This window comes from Aquila chrysaetos, chromosome 4 (assembly GCF_900496995.4).
Source record: "Aquila chrysaetos chrysaetos chromosome 4, bAquChr1.4, whole genome shotgun sequence".
NCBI classification, from domain to species: Eukaryota; Metazoa; Chordata; class Aves; order Accipitriformes; family Accipitridae; genus Aquila; species Aquila chrysaetos.
Genome location: NC_044007.1, coordinates 47,652,821 through 47,672,509, shown reverse-complemented (window position 1 = coordinate 47,672,509; position 19,689 = coordinate 47,652,821). Strand labels below are relative to the sequence as shown.

Here is a 19,689-nt window from a genome sequence, read left to right as displayed (position 1 = left end):
ACTTTGCTGCTCAAACTAGTTCTCTGGATATTAAAAGGCAGAGATTCAAAATTAAATATTGTTTTAATTGCAAAGAAACTTAAGTGTCAGCTGCTTTTTTATGGAGGAAAAAACAAACCTAAGTAGCAAACAGCATATAAATTAGAGCATAATAAAAGTTATAAATAATTTATTTGACAATTAGAAATTTTATTGTTGAAATGAAATATATGAGTAAGTTACAGTAACACCAAATCTATCTCCTTATGATATGTAGTGTCACTTTTTGGAAAGAAATTAAAAAAAAAAACTCTAAAAAGAAGTATTTCTTTAAAAGTCTTCAGGAAAAAAATATTTTAAATCTGCTTTCCAAGTTGTATTTTAGTACACCTCAGTATTTTAACTGCATACAATATATTCTAAGACATTAACAAGAAAAAAGGATACAAAATAAAAACCAAAATAACCATCTTGATTTTTAATTAGCCAGTATTTTGAACATATCTATATAACACTGATAGAACTGTGAGCTATTTCATAGGTCAGAACTAATTCATCATAATTAGCGTATTATTTGTGTAATAGGCAAATAACATTTTAATTTTAGAAGTATTTTGACATGACTGTTGAGACCTCAAAATATGAGAAGTTCAAAAGAAAACAAATTAAAATAAGCAATATTTATTAAGAATCACCTACAAACAAAAGACCATTTTTAGACTGTAAGTACCTTGAAAAAGAGATTAATCTCTAGATTTGTATTTAAAAGTTACTATAGAAAATACATAGAAAACATAATAATTAGTACTAAAATCTGTACTTGAAGTAACACAGTATCCTTCCCTTTTTAGACATAAATTTTAAGCTACCTACAACTTCACTACACTTTGATTATTCAGCCTGACATTATCCACATCAGGCATTTATTATCAACAAATAATAAATTATTATCAATATTATTGTCAATAAATACTATCAACAAATAAACTAGGAAAAATGTACATCAGCATTTAAAAATAATTAAAACTTACAAACATTTTTTTGACAGCTTCTAACATCTCCATATCCTGGAACAAACATTGACGCCTGTGAGAAATCTGAGAAGAATCTATGCAAATATCAGATATGTACCTTCTACTTTTCCCATGAAAAATCCCACATGAAATCAACTTTAAAAGTTAGAATTACATTCCATATATGGTTAAGAGACATTTACTAAAGGCCAACAGCATTATCCTTCCTGGATTCTGTCTGCACTGAGTGCCTGTATTTAGCAGTATGGGCATACAATTCACAGTCTTTGTGTACAAAATTTAAACCAGACTTCGGTATTTCCAAAAGACTGCTGTTCTCTAAAAGGGTATGCACCTATGTAGTGGAAAGGTTCTAAAAGAAACATCTTCATATTGTTTGTACTTACCTTTTCATAAGCCAGTAACACATCCTTCACAGCTTCACCCTCTAGATTCAGCTTTTCTTCCAGCAGAGGGCTGTGTTTCTTCATGAAGTCTATATCCTCCTGAATCTTTCTGTTGACTGTTTCTATCTTAAGTATTTGGTTTTGTACCTGTCGCAGCTGATGGCTTTTACAATCAAAATGCCACTGTAGCTCCAAGGTATCTTGAACACACGTTTCATATTCTGTTAAAAAGATAATTAGCATCACAAAATGTGAGTAACTGAGTGACGCCATGAATACCTAGTGAGATTGGGAAGTATGTTGTCATAATACTAAGTCTAAGACTTGCAAAATTTTGCCGTAAACTGCTCTGAAGGCCAAAAGAGGACATTGGTTACAAAAGACATCACCAAATACTGCATTAGCAGTGGAACTGTTTTTAAACATAATTCAAGCAAATCTTCAAAGTGAGGGGTGGTTTTGTTTTTGTGAAGGATATTAAAACATCTAGCCTTAAGGCATATCTAGAGGAGGCTACTGTAACACAAGAACAGCTCTACTAAGCTTCCTAGTCTCCAGCAACAGACGTATGTGGATGCAGAGGAAGAACAGGGCAAGTATAAATCCCACATCCTCTTAATATGCCAACTATTTTCAGTTCAGGGACACTTCCTGAACTAAATGTGGCTTCAAGAAAGCTAAACTAAAGATACAAACTTAAACTCAACAAACAAAACATATTCATGTTGCCACACAGAAGTACATCAGTCTTAATTCAGTTTGCTGTATTTACTTTTCTGACTTTGGCATAAATTTCCTATGGGTCTTTACAAGAAAATATGTGACTAGACCACTGGTTGCTGAATGACAACATATATTTTATTTTGCTTGGAAAAAAAAAAGCTTATTAGAGATGGTGTCCTGCAGCAGCTGATGCTCTATATGGAGAAATTATTGGTATGAAACTAGGGAAAGAAAAGTAAGATTATGAGATAAGAAAAAAATCAGAAAAAGTCTCAAGAGCAGTAAACTTTGCCATAAATTTGAGACAGAGAAGCACATTTTACTGAGAAAAAAAGGCTCTCTAGCTCTGAGAAGTAGTTGTGGAATATTCAATGCAATCCCTTAACAGCTGATAAATTTTGCTGTGTTAACAAGACATAAATCACAAATTTACAAAATTATTCATTGCTACTAAAACTTAGAGATATTGTATGAGTAAGTGGCTTTTCTACATCATGCAAAGTGATACCTAACATTAAAATGAATGTGTTTTACATTACATTTTTGTTATACTTCAGAGAAGGTAATTTCTGAAGATAGGTTATGTCACTGCAATTACCTGAGTGTGCTACAGGACACAGATGCAGCAGGAGCTACCAATAATGGAAATCAAGGGAAGTCTGAAGAAATAACAGGATTCAGTGTCTACTCTGAATGGGTCATGCAAACTCTTAATTAAGAATCTCCTGGGTTTCTAATACTTAGATTAGGGATAATTATAACATCCCTGAGGATATTTTCCTTTATCCTCAATTCCATTTCAGCATAATTTTTGTCTTATAGATAATACTATGAAAAGTTATAATCCTGAAAATTACAAATTTACTCCAAGGACACAATGTCATCCTGACATAGCCCACTGATTAATCAAGGAAGAAGAGTTGGTTAATATTCACAGCCAAACTTCATGCTGGTTTATTTTGCCTTTTTTTTTTTTTTTAAATACTGTACCATTGCATATATTAACAGAATTGAAAATGTGTTAATTATATTCCACTATTCCAAACTTTTGATATTTATAGAGAATGCTAAACAGTAAAGTAAAAGCAATAGGAATGTATAGCAACACAAAAATTATTTACAGCTGCATCGCTGTAAGTACATACATAAAAAAGTAAAAAGTAATATCTCTGCAGCTCAAATCCTGAACTACTGTGCTAAAGAATGAAGATTATATTATCAACCTTCTCCTCTTGCAGTTCTTTACTTCTGTAAAATTGACCTTTCAGTTGCCACAGGATTTTCTCCTGAAAGCAGTTTCTAACCTATCAATGAATTTTAATTCTGATTCTTTATTCAGTCTCCTCCTCTGTTTTCAGGGCATCATAAGTTGTCCTTCAGAGGCAATTGCTTTTAAAGAAAGCAATCTCTGCTAAGTGGTAACACCTTAACGCAGGTTGCTAGTTTGCAAGTCAGGAGTTAGCCATTGGCTAAAATAAACAAACAAACATGCATTTTTCTCATATATTGTTAGGGATGTGCGCTATTTGAGATTTTACCTTGGGGGGGGGGGAGTGGGGGGGAAGAGGGAGTGGAAAAAGAAGCATTTGGGACAAACAACTCCAGGCTTGCCTCCATTATACACTGATTTTCACTCAGTGCTTACCCATCAGTAAACAGTTATGGAAGACTCTTGCACTGTCACCACACTCTGGATTGTGAGGTATTTGTCAAAGATCTCAGGATAATGTGCACCAGAATATGCACTAGAGTACCAACTGTGATTTTACATCCAGGAGCCTACTGTTACAAATTACGGAACTTTTCTATAAGTTTGGATTCAGACGGTACCTGCTTCTGACCATGAGTCAGAAGACAAACAGCAAAGAGCTGCAAGTAGCTGTTTTGGGGTTTTTTTCCTTTCATTCTATAGATGCCAGTTCATCACAAAAGATAATAGTAAATGTGCTTAGAGTCTGGGATTTCAAGGAGACCTATAAATGGTTATGTCAAACAATTCCTACTAAAGGTGTAAGTACACTGTTCAAGTTTATCACATTTTAATTTTTCTCCAAACAATTTTTTTTTTATTTGTGGTTTAATCTGTGGTTTAACTCAATGCATTATTTTATAATTCTGTTTCAGCCTCTCACTCCTTGCCCCAAACTGAGTATTTATTATCATCTTAAGAGTGTCTTGTCTATTCTTATGCTATTTCTCAAACAATGCTGAACATTCCATAGTACTTTCCATATTTTTTTCCAGATATATATTCAAGCACACCAAATTCAGAAGAGCAAATATTGTGCTCCTGTTACAGTAAACACAACTATAGTCTTATCATAATTCTTATTCTTGGTAATGAACTGACCGAAAAATAACAACTATTCTTAGTTTCAATACCAATACCTTTTTGCACGGCTGCAGGGAGCTGCTGAAGCCTCCAAAGTGACATACAATCAATTTTCATGCCAAGCTTTTTCCTTCGCTGTTTCTCCAACTCCAAAGCTTTTTCTGCCTCCTCACGATCAGCCTCCAGCCGCTTAATTAGCTCAGTAACTTCCAATAGCAAAGCTTCTGTTTCCTGCTTCAAGGTTAATGTCTTGCTGTCTTTAAAAATACATTAAAAAATACTTCTTATGAAAGCTTAATCATATGCTCTTTATTTGAGCTTCATTCTCAACACAAAGTTAGCCTGTTCACATGTATCACAGTAAGCACAACTGGTTACATTTCTGTCTTTAAAAATACATTATAATTATTTCTTATGAAGGCTTAAACATACACTTTTTATTCCAGCTTCTTTCTCAATATAAAGGTAGCCTCTTCACATCATCAAGGTAAGCACAAGTGGTTACAAACAAAACTTTCATGTTCAATAGCATTTTCCTCCAGCTTATTTCCAATGCAGAGTGCAACAAAAATGTATTAATATAGATGGTACAAACTTTGCATCTTTGCCTCATTGCTTGGGTAAGAATCATCCAAATAACAGTACACGTTCCAGATTATCACAATTTTTTAAAGAATACTTATTTCATTTTATTTTCCTAAGTAAGTATCAATGACTTCATTAAAGTCTTTGGAGTTCTAAGAATATTCAGTGCAATATCTCAACAGCACTGTTTTACTTGTGATACACACATCATTATTTCATTCTGTGAAATCTGGCTATCAAATATGTCTCAGTTATTTGTTTTGATAAAAGATTCTTTGAGGTCATCATCCATTGTCCTGATCTATAAAAAACGGGAATTATGTAAGTTACAGAGTCCAAGACATTCCCATTTTGGTTCCAGTCAATAACTCCCTAAATTATTTTGATTAAAAACTGCAAGCATTGAAAAGAAGGACAAATACTTAAAATCTGGAGTGAAATTTTGGCTTCGCTGCCATCAACAGAAATTTTATCACACAATTTACTGCAGACAGGATTGCCTCAGGCTAGCAGTACTTAAAAGGTTGCACATTGCCTTAAAAAGAAATTGCACACAATCTCTTTTAATACTTAAAACTTAATTTAAAAATGTGTAATCTGAGTAAAGATGCAAACTGTAAAAAACAGAACTCTACGTTGGGAGTATGTTATGAATACCCTGTAACAGCAATGCAGTTATTTGTTTACAGAAACTAAATGAAAAAAAAAAAAAAAAAAATCTAGAATTTCCAACAACCAATATAACTAGCTTAGCTGCTTCAAATCCTAGATAGGTTAAAATACAGTATGAATCTAAATACAGAAATGTAAATTATCTTCTTGCAAACAGGATGATTTAATAGTACTTAATATAACATTTAAAATGTATGTGTCTTTCAGCTTGACAGATGATACACACAGATTTCAAAGGATACTCACATCATTTACATAAGACATAGAGCAGGCAACGAGCAACTATTATTACAAATGCAAAGTATATATTAAATAAGGGTAAGTAACTTTTACCACTCAGACTGAGTATTATGAAATATTTTTACCTTCACAAGATACATCAGCTTCCTTAAAATCCAACTTAGTGGATAGTGATAACCAGGTATCTTCAATAGATTCAGGACTGACGTGTTTTGTTACCCTGTAGATAAAAGCCACTGTCACTTAAAAATTTTAGACTGAATTTATATTAGTATTGTTAAGTAAATATTACTTTCACTAAGTCAAAATTTTCTTTCTCGAATCTTACACATTTAAATGCTGTCTAGTTAAATGGAATAATTGAAAGTCATACAGAAAAACTATTAATTGTGCAATTCCCATATAAATGCTTTTCTCGTATTTCTTTACAGAAATACAAGAAACCAATTTCTTTTCATAATGTACTTACATAGATCTTCAATTTTTGTCATCATACCCAAGGATATGTCAAAGAGAAACTGTTGTAGAAAGCTGTTACTCTTTACAAATTCTGAACATACGGGAGCAATATATGCTATACTTTCCAGACTCTTCTACGCAACAGAACCATTGAGTGCTGTATCTGTGCAGACACAGATACATTGCCACTGCAGGTCAGATGAAGTTTCAGTTTTATCAGTTTAAGGGAAGTCATCATTTGAGGGTCAACAACGAAGAAAAAATTTTTTTAAGATACGAAGGAAAAAAGATCAAGGCATAAGGCTAATCAGTTTCCAACAGACAAGCTTTTGAAATCTGGGAGACTCAAAAGCAGAGATGAGGAGGGCTTCATTAAAATGAGATGAGGACAAATTTAACCTCCAAGTGAGAGGGGGAAAGAAGTAACACAAGTAGTCAAAGAAGAACTCATGTGAACTTAAGAGGCTCATCAGCCTACTGGAGTTGAGAACAAGGGGAGGAAGGATAACCACCACCCGCTTATGCCCACATGTGTGGCTTAAATGCTCTTTAAGCATTTAAGGTCCTTCATATGCAGCTAAGATGAAATGAAATCTGCAGTCACAGTGCTACATCACACATACATGTATAATGTGAATGTATATATTTGAAAGAACTCCACAAAAAAGTTCCTTTTCCACGACAAAATAACAGACAAAAAGCCTATGCCAAAAACAGATGTAAAGAAGTATTATTGAAGCCTTCCTAGATCTATGGAAAATACATCTAAAGTACAGGGAATAGAAAAAAAATTCTGTGCAGTAATGGAAAATAGTAAGGCATGGAACAGAAAAACTGGGACCTGGTGATGGAAGAGATATCAAATTAGATACAGAAACAAGAGTTTGATAAATAGGAGCTGGATAAGTAGGCAAACACAAAATAACTCAATAGATGTATCTGACATGAAGTAAAAATACACAGGGAAATACAGGGTTTGTTGAGCAAAACAGCCAGGACAACAAGCTCAGTGCATGAGATACATTCTCCTCTTCAAACCCCTCTTTTAATCTTTGTAACTAGAACTACATCATAAAGTAGCCTGCATCACGAATAATACAATTTACAGTCCCACATTCAGACTTATTTTGTGTACTTTCTGACTACTTGGTTTTGACATATACTTGGGTTGTGTTGTATTGTATTGTATCGTATCGTACCCTAGGCTTGGGAAAACTCTGAGTTCTTTAGTGTATTTCAAAATACATGCAGCCAATATGTAAAATTTGGAAAAAACATGCATGCATGAGTTTTAAGATTTAAAATTACATTTTAAATTTACATTTTAAAGCTACATTTTAAATGTATAACCTTTAACAACTCTGTATATATTCTAGATATCTCCAGCACAAACATATCTAGAAAAAACAAATCTTCAACTTGTCATTTTTAATTTAGGAATTATGTTCCGTTTTGATTTTAACAAGCATCCTCTCTTGCTCTCTAACTTTAAAGATACATAGTTGCAAACACTACAGTGTGATTCAAGGAAATTTTGTCACTCAAACACACAAAAGTTTTTTGAACTAAACATAAGTAGCTGGCAAACTACACTGAAAACACAAATATGATGCATTTAATAAGAATCTTAACAGTATGAAGTATAGGAAAACCAGGAAAGAAAAAAAATGAAAAAAATCTTGGGTTTTTTTCCCCATTTCATTACAGCATGTGATGAAGAAATGGCTGTTTCATTCAAACTTTTTTCCCCCTCCCTTTTTTAATTACTTGTCTCCCTGTGTCTAGCCAAGCTGAAATGAAAGTAAATTTGACCCTCTATGCAAATTCAGAAAATTGTACATAGTATTTAGAGAACATCACAAAGATCAGAGTAAGTATGCAGAAACATTCAAAATGCTTATACATCATGTTCCAACCCAAAACTTAAAGAAACAAGAGCTTAAAAAGTACCCTTACTCATATTTAGGCACCGGAGTTAATTAGTAGAATTGGCACAATTTCAGAAGTATCAATAACTGAACAACTGTTACCAACAGAAATTCATCACTTAGGTTGATTCCGAGACCTGCGATAATTTGAATGTTTGAAAATTAAACAGTGAGTAGGAAAGATATGAGAAATTCTCCATAAACACTTTTGGTCTGCTGAAGTAAATAGATCCTGCTGACACTAAGAATGCTTATTTTAGATGCATTCTACGTTACAGAAGAACTTGGTAAACTCTACAGTTCACAGAGCAGACTTTATAGCCAGACTAACATCTCATCAAATAATTACCTGTCATTAAAACAAATGCATTATTTTGTATGAGTTTGTATGTATGATTCTTACCGTGGTATCTTCTCCTCCTTAAACACATAACCATACTGCAAAAGCAAAACATAAACTCCATTATACATCTCAGATGTTATACACTTTTTCTGTTTCCTAACAAAAAGCATAATAGGCCAGTGAATTTTGTATCATAAGAGGATCTAATTAGTGTACATACAGATGAATGCTTTTTAACATTTTAAAATAATTACAAAGTTTTCGAAGTCCTAAAAACTATGCATCTCCAAACTGTTGGTAATAAAACCCAGTTTTTGTACATACATGTTATGCATTATTAAATTTTGTAGAATGTTTTTTAAATATCCCTTAATATTGTTAATTGTAGTTTCACTCTTAACTTCTGTACTTTGTTTTAAATCTCAAAATTACAGCAGAGATTCTGTCTGAACTTCATGTGCTTTTTCTTCATTAGGGCTATGTCTACAACAGTAAATTAAACACTGTCAGGGAAGTTTTTTGGGCCCAGATACTTGATCACCTATACCATTAAACTGTTACTAAATCTTACTGGTACAATCTGCGGTAAGGGAAATTAACATATTCCCAAACCATTCCCAAACCATTTCCAAGCACAGTTCAGGAAAGGGTCAGGGACCATTCCTCAAAAGCAGCGTGCATAATGTCTATCCTGATTTGGAGGGTAAGAATTTAACAGTATGGATATGAGGTTTTCCATGTCAACTGGACACATTGCTGGTAATATTTAACTTACTAGCAGAGGTGTAAATAAATTCATATACAGACAAGTAAAATCCAAACTCCCTGTATTTGTAGTATAGTCATTTCAGTACATATGCCTAATTTTGATTTTTAAAAGCATTAATGAAATACTCATATTATAGCAACCCCACCTTTTCTCCTCTTAACTCATAGTTATAATGATGTCACCGTCTAAAGGCCTCAGACTATTTTGAATCTCTGTATATTAACAAGAATTTAGAAGAGATGTGGAAAATATGCACAAGACTTACAGAAACAATTTAAGCTAACATTAAAATGAATAAACATCTGCACATGTCAATGCTTATCCATCTAATTCATGTATATTGATGAAAAAATTATGACATTAAAATAATTTCACTGTTCTCACATTATTTTAAATAAAGGTGAATGAGGCAATATAAAATTTCCTATCAAATTAATGTCTATACTGTAAATCAAGATATGACTGTAGATCATGCACCTCGGATTCTTCTAGTATCTATACTGCAGTTGCAGAAATCTCCGTGCAGAGTATTTAACAGTGTCCTGGTTTCAGCTGGGATAGGGTTAATTGTCTTCCTATTAGCTGGTATAGTGCTATGGTTTTGAGTTCAGTATGAGAAGAATGCTAATAACACGGATGTTTTCAGTTGTTACTAAGTAATGTTTAGTCTAAAGTCAAGGATTTTTCAGCTTCTCATGCCCAGCCAGCCAGAAAGCTGGAGGGGCACAAGAAGTTGGCACAGGACACAGCCAGGGCACCTGACCCAAAGTGGCCAACGGGGTATTCCATACCATGGGACGTCCCATCTAGTATAGGAACTGGGGGGAGTGGGGGCAGGGGGATCGCCGCTCAGGGACTAACTGGGTGTCGATCGGTGGGTGGTGAGCAATTGCACTGCGCATCACTTGTACATTCCAATCCTTTTATTATAGCTGTTGTCATTTTATTAGTGTTATCATTATCATTATTAGTTTCTTCTTTTCTGTTCTATTAAACCATTCTTGTCTCAACCCATGAGTTTTACTTCTTTTCCCTATTTTCTCCCCCATCCCACTGGGTGTGGGGGGAAGTGAGTGAGCAGCTGCGTGGTGCTTAGCTGCTGGCTGGGGTTAAACCACGACAAACAGCATTTGCAGAACACTAATCTAAGATAGTTTTCCTGATGTGCTACTATGACAACATTATTGTCGGTATTGGAGATAAATTATTTAAATATAACTTGTCTGTGCAAGCAGCAATCAGATCTTCTTACTGCAGTGTAGACATATGCAAAATTTATTAAGATGTGGAAAACACTTCTCCAGTAAAAGTGAATTATTTAAATGATACCAATCATGTTCTCAAAGAAGTTAATGGGAAGATTTTACTATACTTTAAAATGGTATATATTTCATTCTTTCTTCATCTACCTACCCATTTTTTTAGCTTCCCTTTATTCTTGTTTCTATTCACACAAAATCTACATAGGGTAGGAAAACATCACATACTGCTAGAGATAAAAACCATAACATTTTCAAATTCATGTCTCTCAATATGAGAGTAAAGAAACTTTTTAATCAAGGAATTGTTAAGTACTGTTCAGGAAAAAAACATTGCTTACTATTAATGGCAGAAAATGGCACACAGCTCAATTTGACTATCTACTCAAGATTAGTATAAAAAACTGTTTTGTAGACAATATCATTCAAGCAACTTGACTCTGTGTGCATCTGAATTGTCATATACAATTTACTAATCTTTATGATATATTTATATTACATTATGATATTGTGGTATATGGATTTTAATAAGATAGTCTGATTTGCCAAAACTGTTAAAGAAATGAAAAACACATCATGACTAGTAAATGAACCTCCTGGGCAGTATTTTGGAGAGTACATATGACATGAAGTTAAATTTTTATAAAAACCAACATAGTAATCCTATATAAAATATACTTGTTCCTATAAAAAGCACTTGGCCATTTTCAACCATAAATGTACCTGTTGAAAGCATTTCTCTATCTTTAATTCTAACTCTTGAATGTGATGAATAGCTTTGTTAATACACGGTAATGGAGTATTTACAAAAGCACAGCTACGTTGCCTTGTGGTGATCCACTCGTTTTTATCTGGAGAAAGAGAATACAGAAGGCTGCTAAACTTCACGTGTGGGCTGATACCAGATTTTCTCATACCTGATTTTCTCTCTTTAATTCAGAACTTCTTAAGCTTTGGTCTTGAAATTGACTAAGAAAATGGAACAGCTACATCAATTACTATGCACACTTTTTGCACAAAATGTTATTCCTTTTTAATACAATCATCTCAAATACAAGGAGGGAGATTAAAAAATGCTTGAAGAATATGAAGGAATAATTTCAAAGAGATGAGATATGATAAAGGGGGCTAGGGTCAAAATATAATTTGCTATAACTAATTTTACATAATTAATCCCAAATGAATCAAGTTTGATGATTTTACACTAGTCCTCAGCAAGGATTTTGTCCAAACAGAGAAAATAGTATCAGAACCCAAAAAGGCAAAGGTGGCAGCTACTATAGAAATACCCGGAGCAAAACAGAAAAGGTCACAGGGCCTTAGAAGCAAGTTTGACTACTATTATGTATACAATACTTAGTTCCAGCAAATGTTTGCTTCAACCTTATGAAGGGATGAAGTAGTTCCCGTGCTGGGAATTTAAAGCTACATGACATAAATGAACTGTTTTACGAGAACATGTGGACTTCACAATTATGTTTTCTTTAAAATCTGTTAGCCTTATAACCACATAAATAAACGATACTTTGGCACACTATTGAATGTTAACTATTTAATTAATACACAGAATGGGAATCTGACTGCAGAGGTCACTAATGAAAGGTGTCAGGAACCAGAACAAAACACTGAAACCTAGCAGTAGAGCTATTAAAAAGTCTAAGAAGCTGTCCTACAAACATGAAACATTAACCTAATTATGTTCAGGGGGATACAATGCTTTAATGTGCCTTGGAGATGAACCAAAAATAACAATAAAAATAACAGGGATTAAATTGTAAAATAGAACTAGACAACCTTCATATACAGTCTGTGGATTTGTTGCTTTGCTTTTATTTAAAGAATAATCTCAGTGTCTTAAAGTGTCAGCCTAAAATATTAAAAGTCTGTATGTTATATAAGGCTCTTTTAACTTAACTTTATCATAAACGTCCTTACTGGAATGGAAAAGATGATTTGCAGGATTTTATTTGAAAAGACAGCCCACTAAAATGGATATCAAAACCTATTTCATAGGATCTTGCTCTGTCTGTTTCTAGAGCCAGAAACTTTCACAGGATGCCTACACAGCACAATCCTAAGAAAGCATATATAGACTTTGCATCTTTCTTGTACTCTGAAGCACAACACAAAAGTTCAGATTTTGAGACCAACATGACTTTAATTTCACTTAGTTGCTTCTACTGTTATTATTCTTACATTTTACTAAATTACCATTAATGTTGTTGTAAAAATTATGTTTATTTTCTTTACATCACTAATGCAAATAACAATACAGCCATTTAAAAAAAAAATTGACATTTTGAACAGCTTTAATAAAAAAAGATTACTCTCTTACTGCTTTGGTCTTCCTTGGTAAATGCAAACATTTTTACATGCAAGTCTTTTAAACCCTTTGTAAAAGCAAGCTAGAAATATAACTCAGTGAGAAAGTGGAATTATTTACATTTTCTTAAAATCTGAAAATTAAATTTAAATTACAAGTGAAATACAGACAATTTTGTTTTCAGATAGAAAACTGAACTATCATTAGAGGATGGACTGACACCAGTATGTCAATTACTGACACTTGAAGTCTACAAATGCATCATCTGTATGAAAGTTTTTCAAGCAGCGTCAGAGGTAAGAACCAAGAAAGAGGACTAGTGTTATATAATATTACAAATAAAAAATAATTTCTTATGTCTTAAATTTAAGCCCTTCATTAAACTATTTGAAAACTGTATAATAGAAGACGTATCTGACGTACCTTGGGATGGCTCATTACTGTCCTTAGAAGAACAGGAAAATGACTGTGTTTCAAACATTATTGCTGGTAGCCTAATGAATAGAAAAATAATAAAACACATACATATATACATACATATACACATTTTAAAAACTCTTCTTTTCATCAGCAAAAAAATGTATTCCATCAGTGATATATCTTCAGTATTTTTAAAGGTTAGTAAAGCCATTTTCACTTTTCCTACTAAGGAAAAAGCAGCAGCTAAAGAGTTGATGTCATTACAAATCACACAATGGGTCCTATTTAAGTAATGAAATTACAGTTAAAAAGCAAATAAATAAAAAAAGACAACCAAATTTCAACATATGTGACCTGGCTTTTTAAATTATACAGGTTATTTTGGATCCTATCATGACAATGGTAACCAACACTAACTGGAAAAATGTGAAAAACAAAATGGATAACCTATGAGATTAATTTTAATTAAGAAACTATCAATGGAAGAGAGGTCCATAAACCTGTAGTCTGAAACATTGTTGTCTCAATGGACAGGAGACACATAAGAGAGGAAAATAATCTACTTATTTGCATATAAACTTGTAACTCAGATTTACCACAATAAACAAAACCAACATTATTTATTTATAATTTACATAATTCAGAAAAATAATACTGGTTGAAAACTTAGGTAGTTAAGCCTCAGGATATCAAGCTGAAGCAACTTACCAAAATATTTTATCACCCTTAAAATTCATACATTTGACAAATAGCTGTATTGCCATACAGAGATCCAAGTGGACACCTCCTAGACTGTGCAATTGCAATATTAGAAGTCCACAGTAAATTGTGGTTTCCAACTACTATCAACCTACAAAAACTGACTAGTAAAAAAGAAAAAAAACCCCAACACCTATATTACATTCTTCATCATTATGAAATACTGGAAACAAATACTGCATAGATTATAGATTTTAGCATTCCATATTCTTATAAGTAGCACTATTAAAAAATAGAGGTATGTTTATTTCAAACTCTCTGAAATGGAAAACAGTTGCCTAAGAGTCCAACTGGATGGACAGTCAGAGAAAACAAAGAGCAAGACCAAAATATGCTCTTCACACTCTCCACACCTCAGTTTATTGATCCACCAAACTCAAACTCAAGTCTGTTCCAAAGAAATGTTAGAAGAATATAAGTGCACTAAGCTTGCCAAAAGAAATGCCGAATCCACGGCTGATCTTCTACATGAACTTCCATGCACTGCAATGCAGACAGCATTATTGTCCTGTTACTGTAACAAACTAATTGACATGGAAACTCTGAACAATACCAACAAGACCTTTCAAACTAAAGCTATGGAAAACATTTTTTTTAAATTAAATGAAGTTCATAATACATATAACAAAGTTTCACGTCACCGAATTTTCAACTATGCAACTCTCCTCAGGGAATGCATGGAAAATGTATTATACGAGCCACTCTTGCACATCATTTGCACATTAATACCTATTTTATTTCAAGTTTGGTGGCTTTTTTAATTTTATGAAACAATTATTTCCAACAGCAGGATTCAGTGTTGTTCAAAGAAATATGCCGATTTGGCAAGCAGGAATTTTTAACTGTATCTGTGACAGGATGTCAGCTTCTTGGACTCTGCAAAGCAAAATTCTACTCTCCTAACAGGCTCATCCTGACAGTCAGACCAGATGGACCATATTAGCTCCAACAAGGAGTATAAAAGAATCTGAAACTCTTAGTAAGTCAAAGAAAATAAGCATTGACAGACAGAATAGCTCTAGAGAAAGGAGGAAAGACGAGAAAAATACTACATAGAAAAGGATGAAATCCAGAAGAAAAGCTTAAGAAACAGTTTCAATTTGTTGTTGCTTATATAGCCAGTAATATGTCCAGAACAAGGTATGAACAGACTATTATCTGATATTATCTGTGAGCATATGTTATGAAAAAGGTGAGAACATCACTTGCCTGATAGGGAATCAGATACACAACATAAAGACGCATTCCACTGTACATAACAACACACTGAAAAAAAAAAATATTGGAAAAAACAACAGTTGATGACAAAAAGTATCATTTCAATCTGAGGCTTAGAAAAAAAATTAGTCAGTACATAGTTCATTTAGTATCTCTTGAAAATCTTAGCCTCAATATATATAAATTTTGCATTATGTATGTTCACAGCTGTAGCTATCAAAATACAAATTAAAAAATTTCTTTCATATTGTCCTATACAGAAAAAATAAGCCAAATCCAGTGAGTTTGCACTCACGATTCTGTACTATATACCTCTGACATTCAGGAAGTGTTATTCTGCACAAACTGTTTTACAGAATTCAAACTAACTTTCTCACTCTGACAAAGATAACCACTACATTAGTCATATTACTACAGTATACGTTTTAAAAGTCATTGTATGCTACTCCATAAAGAAGGAGGAAAAAAACCATTGTGAATCTTTCATCAGATACATATATATATTTATAAGAATATATGAATATTGTATATAATATTAAATATTATTACAGCTAAAGTAAACACACACAACACTTTAATTACTTTCTTGGTACTTTACTATAACAGAAATAGTTTGTTAAATTTCTAATACCAACATCTCAAATAGAAAGATGAGGAACTAATAAAATTTTTGTTAAAAGCAAAATCTTTGATAAAATTTTTTCAGTTAAAGCGATCAGAATCCAGATGCTAGAATTTCTATTCACATAACATAAGCTAGTATAACTATTTCTCATCATAAATGCCATTCCCCAGGCAGAGTCTTGGGATATTAATAAATATGCTTCATAAAAAGCTTATTCTATAAGAACATTTAATTTATCAACTCCCATACTTACCTCTTCACTAAAACTCTAATTCACTATTAAGTAAACTATGTGCAAATTGAGATTATCTACTTCATAAGCACAATAGATACGGTCAAATCACAGAAGAATTTTGTTTAAAATGTTCTCATTGATTCCTGCTTCACTGTGACTATGCCATTTGTGTTGGAATTTTTCCTTCTTCCCCACAACGCAGTCAGCATAAATAAAAATTATAAACTAAGTCATAGTTAAGAGGAACTAACATTCCATGAATCATCTTCATATATTCTATCATTTCCTGACCTCCAAGTGTTAACTTTCTGCAAATACAGCATTTTACCATTTGGTTTTAGGGTCCTAGAATTTCTTGCACAATTTCTGCCTGTCCTCAAGTGATGCAGTGAATCCTTTTAACCACTGAAATGCAGCCCAGGTTTACTTCAGAATACACAGAAAGAGATAATGTCCCTGAAAATATTCCCGCAAACTACAATTAGTGCAGGTGTTTCAAAATAGTACACAGTGTTGTTTAAATAGCAGTTTGAAGCATTAAAATCTGTTATAGTGATAGGTCACACACCTGAAAACAAGGCTTCATGTAGAATTTTATAGGCTGGCTATAACCACCAACTCTAATAAAAAGATTAGAATATTATTAAAAGCAACAAAAGACAGGAAAAATTCTGTAGGTTCTTTCTTTTATTTTATTCCTTTCACAGGAACAAGATCCCAAGAACTAGTCCATTATACCAGCCACTTAAAGCTTTAAGAAGGGAATTAAGATCAAATAATGTACTTTCACAAACTTCTAATGGCATCGAAAACTAAAAATATTATAGCTGAGATCTTACTACTATCATATAAATACCTGAATTAGTTCCGTATCAAAATCAATTTGATTTTATCCAGTATTCCACTATTCTTGTGGTACATTTCAGCTAGATAGTCTGCAACTCAAATAAACTTAATCCCTATTCTTTTTCAACAGACCTTAGTACAAATAAGAACGCTAAACACACAAAAAAACAAGTCCACAGACAATTCAATATCATGAAAAACAAGGACACTGGAAATCTCTAATAGGTAAGGGAATTAAATCTAGGTATTCTGTGTCATGGTCATGAATGATACACCTTGTCTTTCTATATATATTCTTGAGTTCCACCTTTCTGACATTAATCAGAAAAGAGGAATTGTACTTCTACCAAGTAGTACTGAGGAAATAAATACCTTAAGAGCTGCTCACATTCTGCGACATGGGTTCACATAAAACATAACTATCTCTGACTAAAGGTGCTACCTAATCTACTATTTCAGTGTCCCTCCTCACACATTCCAAGGCCAGAAACAAAACAATAGGAGAATTACTATTCTATTCCTTACTCCTCAGAGGTCAAAGAGACCTGACAGTAGTAGGAACAATCTCCCTGCTCAAGCAAAAAACTAATTCAATTCAATTTTTAGAAATGAGCACCCAAAATTCTATTACCACAAGAATCACCCAAATATGGTTTAAAGATGATTACTACCAATGTTCTTGCTACTAAGCATGTTAGTTATTTGATGTCCCCTTACACATAATTAAAATATCATGTACTATAGCACAATTTTTTTGCAAAGATTATTAAATCTTAAACCTACTATATTCCATTCTGTTGTATATGTCTAAATGAAATACAGTGAATATTGGTTACCATAGTAACCACAGAACTGAAGAAATTTAGTTTTGGCATAATTGCTGCATATGTTCGTACAAATCACATGTCTTATACTGAACATTAGAAATGAAGACACTTTTGAACTCCATTTTTTAAAAACAGTAATGAAGAAACAAAAAATTAGATCAAGTATTTATATACATAACACAACACATTCTTGTTTAATTCACTCATTCACTTCTCTTTTATAATTAGAGTATATTTTCTTGCATTCTATTAAACCATTTAGTTAAGTACTGTTTAAGTTATCTTTTTAATTATTGATAATTAAGCCAGTTCTGTTGTTGTCATTAAATTCAAAATAGTAGTTTAGAATAATAAATATATTATTAGTCAAACATCCAGAAATGGCTAAAGAAACTTCAGCAAAAATAAACGCCCCCAACAGCCTGTGACAAACTTACTTTGTTTTTTCACTTGCAATGAGGTTCACATTGAATAAGGATAAATTTACTTGTTTCTTTAGTTTCAAGAAATAGTAGAAAAGGAAAAAATGCTCTAGATATGCTAACATTCAGTCTTACAACAGCATAATTTTCTCAGCAGCATTAAAAAACACGCATTCAGCAGGAACAAATTAACTCAATTCAACCAGCCTGTGAATTAGCTACAAACTCCTCTCCATTTCCTTATCAGCTTCCAGAATGAATCTTAAACTTGTCTCAAAAAAATCCCAACGCCAAAACAAACCCACAATCCCACAGGTCAGATGAGCTGTAGGACAGTTGACTTTCTACAGTTTTACTTCAACACTAGAATTCTTTCATCACTTCCCTTCTCTAGCTTTGTTTGCTCAACAATTTAGTTCTGATCCGGTTGTTTCAGAGCTACCTTATACTTACCGAGTTCATTACCATCAGTACCTTTAATTTTAATATTCAGAAATACAAACAAACAGAATTTCAGAGTTTCATAATAAAGAACAGGTAAACAGACAAATAAATCCTAGTTAAAAACAACACAAAGAGATCATCTCTACTTGAAATCTTTAAGTCTTGGAAACTTGAAGACTTTTCTTAAGCTGTCACATACATTGCACAAAAATCTGTAATCAGCCAATACACTGCAACAAAGAAATGCAAAGTAAAAGTCCAAGAATTTGTTTAGCACAGAGTATCGTGCTTCTAGCTTGAAGTACCAACAATATCATTTTCGACTTACCTTATCTCCTCAGACCTTCCTGGCATGAATGGGTTAAGGTCTTAATGACTTGTGGAACTGATCCACCCAAATTTTGAAGGATATAGCAAGCTCTCCAAAAAAATGAAGATAAAACAGGAATAACGGATGAATGAAAGACCACATTATTATTTGAAATAATAGCTATTTATTAAGTGGTGGTCTCACCGATGTTGCAAAGAACAGAGAAAAAATGCTAAAAACATTCTACAGTATTCCTGTGATGATTAGAATCAGTAAAGTCTGGTTTTCCATGGATTTTTGTGCAACATTCCCTCACAGAAGCCCAGCTCCCCTCAGTGTCACTGAGCCTGACCAACCCAACTTCCTTTAGTATTCCCTTCTAGGCATGTGCATAGGACTGGTTTGGAGCTTGGCTGGCGAACTGAGACAGGACTCGATTAGTCAGCTGACTGGTACTCTACAGAATGTGTAACGGGCTAATTTATAACTCCTTTCTTTCAGATAAGGAAATAATTTGTGTCTTTTTTCCCATTACTTAGCTGCCAATTTTC

General features: G+C 33.0%; 1 protein-coding gene across 4 annotated transcripts in view; it reads right to left on the bottom strand.

The window, feature by feature from the left end:
• Positions 1–19,243, bottom strand: part of CCDC178 (coiled-coil domain containing 178) — a 183,130-nt gene extending 163,887 nt beyond the window's left edge. For all 4 annotated transcript variants that reach the window (XR_003923168.1, XR_003923167.1, XR_003923169.1 and 1 more), the window contains exons 1-6: positions 19,157–19,243; positions 13,456–13,526; positions 8,742–8,776; positions 6,077–6,171; positions 4,511–4,711; positions 1,400–1,620 (exon numbers count right to left, since the gene is read on the bottom strand). Coding sequence is in view for 1 of the 4 variants with exons in the window: in XM_030012769.1 (XP_029868629.1) it covers positions 1,400–1,620; positions 4,511–4,711; positions 6,077–6,171; positions 8,742–8,776; positions 13,456–13,470 (567 nt within the window). In the remaining 3 variants the exon portion in view is untranslated. The remainder of the gene's footprint in view (positions 1–1,399; positions 1,621–4,510; positions 4,712–6,076; positions 6,172–8,741; positions 8,777–13,455; positions 13,527–19,156) is intronic.
• Between the last annotated feature and the right edge of the window lie 446 nt (positions 19,244–19,689).